Source organism: Osmerus eperlanus, chromosome 9 (assembly GCF_963692335.1).
Source record: "Osmerus eperlanus chromosome 9, fOsmEpe2.1, whole genome shotgun sequence".
Classification (NCBI taxonomy): Eukaryota; Metazoa; Chordata; class Actinopteri; order Osmeriformes; family Osmeridae; genus Osmerus; species Osmerus eperlanus.
The window spans coordinates 6,736,482-6,747,268 of NC_085026.1; the positions used below are offsets into that span (position 1 = coordinate 6,736,482).

Here is a 10,787-nt window from a genome sequence, read left to right on the forward strand (position 1 = left end):
CTATTTTGTCATATCGTGATGCCATTTACAGTGTCCGGAAGTGTTTCGATTTTTGTACTGCCTTGTCCCAAAGTAATGTTTTGAGATTGTATGTTTCTACAACATATCTTACATTATGTCATTTGTGTGTGTGTGTGTGTGTGTGTGTGTGCGTGTGTGTGTGTGTGTGTGCGTGTGTGTGTGTGTGTGTGTGCGTGTGTGCGTGTGTGTGTGTGTGTTTGTGTGTGTGTGTGTGTGTGTGCGTGCGTGTGCGCGTGTGTGTGTGTGTGTGTGTGACAACAGGCACCAGAGGAGCAAGGCGCGCTGGAGGACACAGCGATTGCAGATCACCCTGTGGGAGTGTGTGAGCCTCTGGCAGATCAGTGTGTACGAGATGTTCCTCTGGGTCAAGGGTTCAATGCTGGGGTCCTGGGTCTCCGGTCTGCTTACCTTGCTGCACTAGACACACACACACACACATCTACACAAACACACACATCTATGCACACATTCATGCATACCTGCAAACGACCATACCTTCATGTAAACCCTGAGATGCAAGCAACATGTGAACACGCGTGACCACAAACAGACAATAGACAATCTTCTTGAAACGCACAGAAAATGCAGTACCGTGGACGGTGGCATGTGGACAGCGAGGAGGATCAACCTGTCTTGACATCATCTGAAAATGACAGATAGATTGGGGGGGGGGGGGGGGGGGGAGAGACTGAACAGCCAGCTCAGCCAGAGACGTCATACAGAAAACGGACAGTCATTCACACACAAACGCAGTCGAAATGTCTGACCCAAGTCATAAACACGGACGCCGGACAGACAAGCAGGCCTGTTCAGCCAGCCAGTCAAGCGGCTCTGAACGGCTCTTCCAGGATGCCTCTGCCTGAGGTGTTCGGCTGGACAGGCATCCATCATCGCATCTCTCTCTCTCTTCAAACGACATAGTAACTGCCAGATATGGACTCCTTCTTCCAGCGCTGTGGAGGTGGTTCGGGGACCACTGTGAGCTGAAGATGGACTGTAGCTCTCCGGGCTACATTTACATGTATTCATTTAGCAGACGCTTTTATCCAAAGCGACTTCCAAGAGAGAGCTTTACAAGTTTTTTTTTTTTTTTTTTTTTGTGAAAAGAAAATAAGTGCCAATGAGAAGAAACACGTAGTTAAACAACATGAACCTCAAAAGTGCAAGAGGGTACCTGTAGGAAAGCAAGCAACAATAATAGAATTTATAGCGAGTACAAGTAGTTAAATCATTTACAACTAACCAACATGTGCAACAAGTCCCTCAATAAGTTTCATTGTGTTCCTGGAGGAAATAAACATCAGACATCAACATCGGATCCAACAAATCTTTCTTAACTACCGTTGTACGGGCTAAGGCCATCTTTTCATCTTTTTGGATTCTAACCCTGAATGCCAAAGCATAATTACGGTCAAATTTAAATGGATAACGATGCAAGTGTCTAAGTTACTCTATAATCGTTTTATTTTTTTATTTACAATGTGATCCCAGAATGTAGTACCAGATAAGCATGGACTTTGGGTCAAATATTCTCATATACGTAATACTGTGTTTTTTCTCAGTACTGTATTTGTATGTATATATGTTCATCAGGACATTATTTTTATTCAGAAATGGACGGAGGGTTTGGCAATAGACATTCCTGCTTACGGTCTTCTTCACTCTGTCTCTGCCTCTTTCTCGTTCTCCTAACCACATCCTCCCTCCACTCTATCTGCCTCGGTCCCTTCCTCCCTGCCTCGGTCTCTTTGATCCATCTGTTATCTTCCTCTCTCTCAATCTTTCCCTCTCTCTCTCTCTCTCTCTCTCTCTCTCTCTCCATAGTATCTCTCTATCCATTCTCTCTCCCTTTCTCTTTATCCCTCTCTATATCTATCTAGCTCTATCTCTCTCTTTCTAGAGAAAGGTATTCTCATTGCCCAGTTGACTAGGCATGGCCTACAGAAAATGTGTCCACACACATTGAAAGGTATGTTTTTTTTGGAATGATTGTAAAGTGCTAAATTAAGTTAGGAAACTTTAATTATGGTATTTAGGAAGTAACTCCAATCAATCACATTGAATTACCTGCCAGTTAGTCATCCTTGGACATCTTCAACAGTTCAGTCCAGTTCAACCATCGAATGTTATTTATTGTGCAAGTTGCTGACACTGTGGAAGAAGATTTGCAGATCACTCATAATGAGTTTGCATTTGCAATGGAAATAAAAAACTGAACCGAAACGAACGGGACTTATTTGCCTGATTTGCCACCTGTTTCTAAACTACTGCAGCTGACGTCGGTTTGCAAAAAATAGATCCTGCCAATTTCTCTCTGGTTATTTGCTTGAATGACATTCTTGCTTGCTTGATGAAAGATAGAAAAACAAACCCAAGGGAGAGAAGGTGTGAAGAAAGAGAGAGAGACCATAAAATTCAGACACGCCAGCTTCAGGGAGATAAAGAGCAGTCGGTAATTCCCCTCAGGTGAGCTGACAGACCTTTCTCCCTCCACATCAACTGGTGGGCCCAAGGGAGGACATTTTTTGAAAGATATATTTTTTATTTTAATGAGTGTTTCCCTCCATCCAAGTAGCGTTTGTGTCTAAAACTGAACCACTCAAAATGCAATATGCCCCACAGCAAGCCATCTCCTCAAACACACACAACACTCTTTCAGGGGTGCTGATTCATTCTCTATGGATTACATCCTAGCAAACAGGACTACCAAATTGCATTACTGCAAAAAAGTATCCTGTGGCTGCCGATAGTATTGTAGAATATTTAGCTGTCGGTGGAGCCTGGCCAGTAGAATAGAGGTAATGAGATTATGTGTATGGTTGTTTACTATGCAAAGTCAGGTGAATTGGAATTAGTCATGGTAGAAGATACAGTATGTGCCGTAGTACACATCCAGCAGTATCCGCCACAATGATCAGTGGTTAATGTCTACATTATGAAAGGAATAAAAAGGTGTGGGGTATGATCTATTAGAATGTTCTACCATATTATCAGAAATGATATTAAGAATTATTGTGGTCCAACTTTTATCCAGGGGCCTTCTGTTCCATGATTATGATTTATGACATTTGACCCAAAAATTGACAAAACGTTTATGAAGGTGTTCAGTGGACTGTGTTCCCCAGGATGGCCCCTCTATCCCCCCCAGACAAGATGTTCCCCACCAGTATAGGGAGAGGAGGTAGTCAGGCAGGCAAACACACTCCTCATCTCTGTTCCTTAGATCTAATGCAAACGTGCGTCTGCTGCTGGCCCAGTGCAGACAGAGAGAGAGTGTGTGGGTGGGTGTGTGGGTGTGTGTGTGTTTGTGTGTGCTTGCATGCCGAGGCCAATAGCCAGTGTTGGGACACCAGGAGAGAATCATCCATCTCTTTTAGATAGACCAGCCCAGCACTGCCAAGACTAATTTCATCTCTAATGTTGGCCCTCTCTTACTTTCCCCTCCCTCACATTCAATTTCTCCATCTCTCTCTCCCTCTTTCTCTTTCACAGAATTACTATCTCTTTCTCTCTTTGACTTTTCAGTTCTCTCACTGTTTGTTTGTTCCCCTCTCTCCCCCTCTCTCTTCCTCTCTCTTCATCACTCTCTTCCTCACTCTCTCTCCTTCCTCTCTCTCCCTGTCTCTCTCTCTAACTTTCCCTCTTTAATTCGACCCTCTCTTCTCTTTGTTGTCCCCCTTCTGTTGTTGTCTCTTTCTCTCTCCTCCACCTCCTGGCCCCCCACTGGCCTTTACCTGAGAGAAAGAGGCCACGCGCGTCATCTCCCTGGTCGAGGTAAAGAGCCTCAGGGAACGCAACGTGACTCTCCCTCCTGACCACAGGGAGGCAAATGATGCGATGTCAGAATGTGTCGTTTGCTCGAGTGTCGACCGTCCTTGCTGTTCTTGTTGTGACATCATCAATCCAGTCTCTCTTCAAATGTATTCCTCACCTTCCTGGACAAGACCAAAGCAGGTGGTGACGATGACGATGCCAAATGCACCCAGATCGAAATCTAGAAAACGACAGTAGATCTGAGTCTAGTGCTGTATGTGTAGCCCACTCAGTATTGGGCCTGTGTTATTTGAAACGGGCTGTGTTGCGAGCGAGGGAAGCAGGTGTGGTGATGCCACGCCCGGTGAGCGGCCCAGTCAGAAGCTGTAACGGTGGCCTGTGAGAAGCCCTGTCACCATGCTTTCGTTCCACTGTTCCTCCAGGTAATGAATGAGGTGTCACACTCCATCACCCCACTGTACTCACCGTCGCCTGCTGCTGCCTGCTGCCTGCTGCTGCTGCCTCGTTCATGGCTGGGGGCAGGAAGTTATACTCTCGGCTTGGTCTCTCTGTCTCTCTCTGTCTCTCTCTCTGTGTCTCTCTCTCTGTGTGTCTCTCTCTCAGTGTCTCTCTCTCTGTGTCTCTCTGTCTCTGTCTCTCTCTCTCTCTGTGTGTCTCATCTATACAGTATACCTCACTCATTCACCCCCCCCCCATCTCCTTTTTGTCTAACACTCTTCTTCCCTCTATTTAAAAAAAAATCTGCGGTTCCCCGGCCGTTGCTCTTTTTGTATTTTCATTCCATTATTGTCATCTTCTTATTACCTGTTGCTCTCTTCCACCCAGTTCATATTTCCCTCCACCCCTCCTTCCCCTGTCTGAACGGTTGTCCACTTTACCCATTCGCGGTTAAAATCGTATTCCTAATCAGCTTGTCACGTTGTCAGTCGATCTCTTTCTCCTCCGAAGAAAGAAAAGGGGGGGGCTACCTTTCCTGATTACTGATAACACTCTGTGCCGCTTAGCTCTGATTCCTATTGTGGGGGGGGGGGGGGGGGGGGAACGTAGAAAGCAGTTCATTTGTAATCAGTCACAGAGATACCCACTTGAGTTTCAGGAAAAACAGACCATAATAAATGTTGGAAGTGGAGAGAACTAGAGAGCCAGGGACCAGACCACATGGTGTGCCTGCTAACCTGCTTGACCAGTGACAGAAGTTTAGACTTTCGAATTAATGTCACTACATTATTTGAAATACGGGAGGCAAGTGACAGTTTAACTGAGTGAGCAAGCACACCCTGAGATAAGGCGAGCTCCCTGTATTTCAACTGATTTAACAATGATGTAACTGCTTCCAACACCCAAGTAGGCAATTTGTTACTATCTGGCACATTTTGTGTCTTACGTTTGTCCTTTTGTCATGAGGGATCAGTTTGCTTGTGTTAATGCCATGAAAGTGCTTAATCCCAGTTCAATCCTAGCTTTGGAGAAACAGGATCAGTCCCGTCTCAAAGTGGGACAACCTTTCACCCCCCAGCAGTCAAAGTTGGAACCGGTTCAATATAGAAAATGACAATGATCAGAGAGATTTGTGGATTTTCTATCAAAGTTGAAAAGGGACATTATCAGAATGAACACGGGTGTCCTGAAATAGACCACCAAGATACTGCCTATTGCTCCATCCCCAGTCAAACACCACAAGCATGATCACCGGTGTTTAGAAGTTCAATAAAACAGTGCAACTTTTTTTTTTTTCAATAGGCTCTATGATGTTCCCTTTCTGCTTGATTATTGCATTCAAGACCAAAACTACTCCGCTTAACCATAGTCCAGCTAATTAACAGCTATCAAAATGGTCCTTATTAGCCTACATCCACCTCGCAGGATCGAGAAAAAAAATTCTCACGCTCCATTTCTATTGGAGGCCTGGTCCAGCTGGGTTTTATAGTTGGCCTAGACTGTGGCCCTTGACATTTTGAGGCTATCCGCTATTAGAAACTGAGGTCTAAGCCTCAGACTTAAGTGGAGAGGCAACCATGAAAGAAGGTTTCTAATCTGCTAATGGAAAATCACATTATTCCTCGAATGTCGCCCCTTCTGTAGGCTATGGACGGGAACTTTTCTTCCACAGATAGAAATGTCCTGGGTAGGGGGGCAGCGGAGGCACTTTTTCCTAGGCTAGCTGTCCAGCATGTTTGGTGATGCTAAAGACGGGGTATTTGAGACGGAGATTATTTTACTCCGATGATGAATTTGCTCTCGATGGGATTACGGCTATTTGGTCCTTATTTTGCCTCCTCCTGTTCTTAAGTATCTTCTCTCTGCCCACTGTTTCGCTCTCACTGCTAAATTGTTTGAGCGAGAAAATATGGCCCAAAGCACACAACTCTCATTTTCTTATGCGTACCTTTCACTTACCCTACCTCAAGGAATTCAAGGATTACATTTTTAAAAACTCAATTGGAATCTAGTGTTGTTTATGTTTTCAAATCTAGGGAGTTTTTCTTGAAGATAGATTTATTTTTATTTCGTTTTACAATGTGGTTTTGAGTTTGATTTGTTCAGAAGGTCCACTGAACCCAGAGTTCTTAAAAAGGGAAAGGATTCTTAAATAAAAACAATGGGGGAGGACAAAAGGACTAGGTTCAAATATGCACTCTTGTTGAATTATGATTTGATGGCCCAATACTGTGACTGTTTAATTTCCTGCCGTCTGAAAGGACATGTATGTGAATCTCAATTCAAACAGAATTGACTTCACCATGATTACAGTGAGGACATGAATTGTGAGAGTGAGCAGGGTTGTACCTATCGTACACCGTGTTTTCCCTTTCTGCAAATATGACTGCCAAAGTGCCTCAGTGCATTTCCTGTGTTAGCGTGCGTGGCAGCAGAGGTTGGTTAAAGCAATTTCACAGCTGACACTCTGTTTCTGTCGGGGCACATACACATCCACTGTGTGTGTCTGTGTGTGTGTGTCTGTGTGTGTGTGTCTGTGTGTGTTTGTGTGTGTGTGTGTGTGTGTGTGTGTCTTACCAGTCTGGAGACACATTACACATACAGTATAAAGTAACACATCTCTTCAAAGAGTTGTTAAAGTAGCCTATGCAGACATTTGTATTGGATAGACTTCATGCTGAAGGCATACAAGACATGTATCCATTTACCCTTCACAATAGGTGTACACTCAACCATCTTGCCTCATTCCAAATTATATAAACGAAAACATGTCTAAATCAGGAATTTTAGAATATAACGGTCCTCAAGATGTTTCTGTCTGCTACTGTAGTGTATTTTCCTGACTTCAGTGGCAAACAAGTTCATTTGATAGCGTGAAATTGCATTAGCAGGGGCAGAGAAAATAATGGCAGCTTTGGACTGACACAGCGGCAGAACCAACAACAACAGCAGCGGTTGACTGCCTCCAAGAACGATTCTGGTACCCCCCCCAACCCCTCCCACCTTCCCCACTGATATGGAGTGGGGATGAGAAGGAGGAAAACCTATCTATCCCCCTGATCTTATCTCCATAATCACCCAAATGGCTTTTCCTGTCGCCTTGGAAACAGGCCGAGATTAGATGACCTTGTAAGAGAGTGAGGATGGAGAACACCGTCCATGGTGTGAACCCTCTGGGTCGCCATACTTCAAAATATGGATTAAAATATCATATTTCAAGTTGATAATGGATCGTGTGGTCAAGGATGTGAGACAGTGGGATTGTATGGTGACTACCTACATCAGCTGTGGCCCAAAACTATAGTTGCAAAACTATCTATACAGCCAAATAGGCTGCTATTTCACTATTAACGGCACAAAGAAAATTGCGTGATACACCTCATCGAAACCCCAAAACACAGAGAGAGAGAGAGGGGGGGGGGGTGTTGGTGTCGAGATCCACTTTACACGCCGCCGCTTCCATATCTCCCATTCCGCTTCGATCGATCATCAAAGCCTGCCAGTTATCTGTGTTTAACGCAATTAGCTTTTCTCACTGGAGGAATCGGGGAGAGATGATGGTAGTGGTTGCGGGAAGGGTGGTGGTGGGGGGTGAGGGGGGTGGGAGGAAACGACTGCTCTCCATTACCCCTGTTCTTATCTGGGGCAGGTATCTGTAGTGTGATGTGGCTTCCGTCTGTTGCCTGCCAAGGAAAGGAAGAAAAGGGAGGATGAGGGTGAGGAAGGGGTCAGGGAAAGGAAAGGAAATAGGAGAAATGAGAGAATATAACCAAGATGAACATGAAAAATAGAAATCAGGCAGGGCAGTAAAAAGGTTTCTTTGTGTTCTTTGGTCCAAGTCCAATTGTCCACCTCAGTGCTGCGCATGATAGGAGCCAAACATCCTAGGATGCATCCTGACAGAGTGGGATCTGGTTCGTGACTTTCCTCTCCATGTGTTTAGGTATGTAAACGCTTTTTAACAGTCTCTAATGAGGCCGGACTGCAAAAATGCACTTCAAGAAGCTCACATGAAATGTTGTCAGAATCCATAAATTGCATGTACCTTATAGCTAAACTTGATGGACAACCATTTCTGTGTTGATGGACCAGCCAAAACCAGCAGAAAACCTCCGTGGACACAACACACACACACACAAGTTGTGGAGTTTGTTGCTATCTAGTCCCAACACGCACACAAACACTCAATTATTGCCCAAGGATGTACATACCTACACTACTAGAGGTCCAAGCCACACACACCATGAGTCCTCTACGTCGAAATGGAGAAGCAGGGCTGCACCGATGATCAGCTCTGACCATTTGGGACACATTGACGTTTGTCCCACCTCGGCTATCATAAAGAGAAAGCTCTCCGTTCTCATCTTCAGTGTGTGAGGAAAGACTTGAGTCGTGGGCTTTCTATGAGGAAGACGCACGACACACAATGCCTTAATCGATAGGGCCAGACAAAGCTTTCTGGCACAATGAGTGGCGGAGGGGGAGAGAAGGAAAACGATCCCTTCGTCGATCCCTGGTCTTACGGTCCACCCCAACTCTCTCTCTCTCACACCCACCCCTCTATTTTTCTCTGTCTCGCTCTCCCGCTGTCTTTCTCCCGCTCATTCTTGCGCTCTCTCTCCCTCTCTATCACGTATCTTCTGTCTTTCTTGTTATGTCTCTCTGTCACACCATCAAACACACTTTCTCTGCGTCTCTAGTTCGGAGCTGCCAAAAAGATGCAGTCAAAATGGCTGACAACACAATTGATTTTAGTCTGACTTTGCTTGGCAATATGACATTTTGGCTTTTAGTCGTACACGTACAACTAATGATTCCATGTTATTGAGGGAAGTCAGAGGTTTTGTGTAGTTTGAAAAAAAGATAGTTGTCACGTCACTTAGTTTGTAGTCAAGACACCAGTGTTGAGTGACAGTGACAGTCCATCATGACTGTCCAGGGTGGCACCAAGCGCATGTCCGTATTGACTTCATTAAGATTGCTTCAGCATTTGCTGTGTAATCACTCTCCATTATAGACAAGCTCAGTGACTTGACACTGTAGATCAGCCGGGCATGCTTCCTGTCACGGTGTGTGTGACACACACACAAGCATATACACACATACTCACACCAACATATACACACATACTCACACAAAATAGGTTCCTTTAGGGAGGCCATGACTTATATACTCTCAAGCTAAGAAGAGAACACTGTGATCTGATCAATAGCACTTTGGTGGCAAACACTCCCTGGTTCTGTACCCCCAGGAGACGCTGTCTGAGGGTCAAATAAATCCTCTCTCTCTCTCATTCTCTTTCTGTCTCTCTTTCCCCCTTCTCTAATTCAGACTCTTTTCCCTCCCTTGCCTTCTCTCCGCTTTCCCTTTCTTGTGTTGAATCTGCTCAGCCTCCAGACCCTGGGATACAGTGGGAGCCCTATGACAGCTCATCACGCTCGCAGTTCCACCAGACACCGAGCTCTCGTCCTGCCATGTGTTTCTGGAAGCGTCCGCTGACCCCACTGACGCATCAGGACTGACCCTGGGAACTGTAGGGAGAGAGAGACCAAAGAGAGCGACCAAGGGGAGAGGGAGAGAGCGAGTGGAAGAGGAGGGGTTAAGGATAGAGGGACAAATAAAAAGGAAGAGAGAGAGAGCAGGAAACTTCTCCCCTGTGCCCTCCAGTTCTGACATTGCGCCACCCCATTGTAATTAGGCCTTCTTGTTACACATCTTTGCCATGTATCATGTATGACTGGGTCTTCCTTTGCTGTAAATACTCTGGAGCCACATCCAGTTCTATATTAGACAGCCCCGAATAGAGGTCTAGTTTGGCGGGTCTGGATGAGAAGGAAAATGCATACAGGTTATCGCTACATAAGTCCAAATTTGTCTATTTGTCCGTTCACCTGTCTGCCTTCCTGGCTGTCTGAAGTACAGATTATTCAGATTTGTCTGTGGTGCCCTACAATAGACAAATTAGCAGCATATAAAAAGACTGGAAGTATTTAAACTACAGTGTTTATTTTTGGAAGGAAAGCACGCCCCCACAAACAAAGCAGAAAAAAACAGAACTATTGCTGTCTCCATACTCCCTTTCACAAGTTTTGCCTCCAAGCTAAGAAAAAAAGGAGTACTTCAAACAAAGGTCAAGATAAAAGTGGGGGGGGGGGGATTTTGGGAGCCACCTGGTTGGCTTTAGAAGGCTATGGACAGGACATGGAAGCTCCTATTGGGTCAAATGAGGTGTCAATCGAAAGGTCAGAGTGCAGTGGGAATTTTGACATCACGATATCCGTGCTATTTATGGATGTAATACATAGTTTTGGACAAAATATTTTCAATAGTTTGGACCTTTACGGAATGTAACCAGACCATTTTTGTTGGGATGTTTTGCATAACTGGACAACTTTGAGCCTTCTGTGTCTGTTTGCTTTCTCTTTGTTGACACGTTCGTGGTCGGACAAAGACGTTGGTTGTACCTGCTGTTGCGACTCGATCTTGAAATCAATAGAATCACAAGAATCATAGCTTTCCAACGATATATGGCATGGGTAGCAGTCTAAAACTAT

General features: G+C 45.0%; 1 protein-coding gene across 2 annotated transcripts in view; it reads left to right on the top strand.

Annotated features, from left to right (window-relative positions):
- adck1 (aarF domain containing kinase 1) overlaps positions 1 to 695 on the top strand; it is a 64,120-nt gene extending 63,425 nt beyond the window's left edge. For both annotated transcript variants that reach the window (XM_062469814.1, XM_062469813.1), the window contains exon 11: positions 283 to 695. In XM_062469814.1, coding sequence (XP_062325798.1) covers positions 283 to 442 — 160 coding nt within the window. In that variant the 3' untranslated portion in view covers positions 443 to 695. The remainder of the gene's footprint in view (positions 1 to 282) is intronic.
- The last annotated feature ends 10,092 nt before the right edge of the window (positions 696 to 10,787 follow it).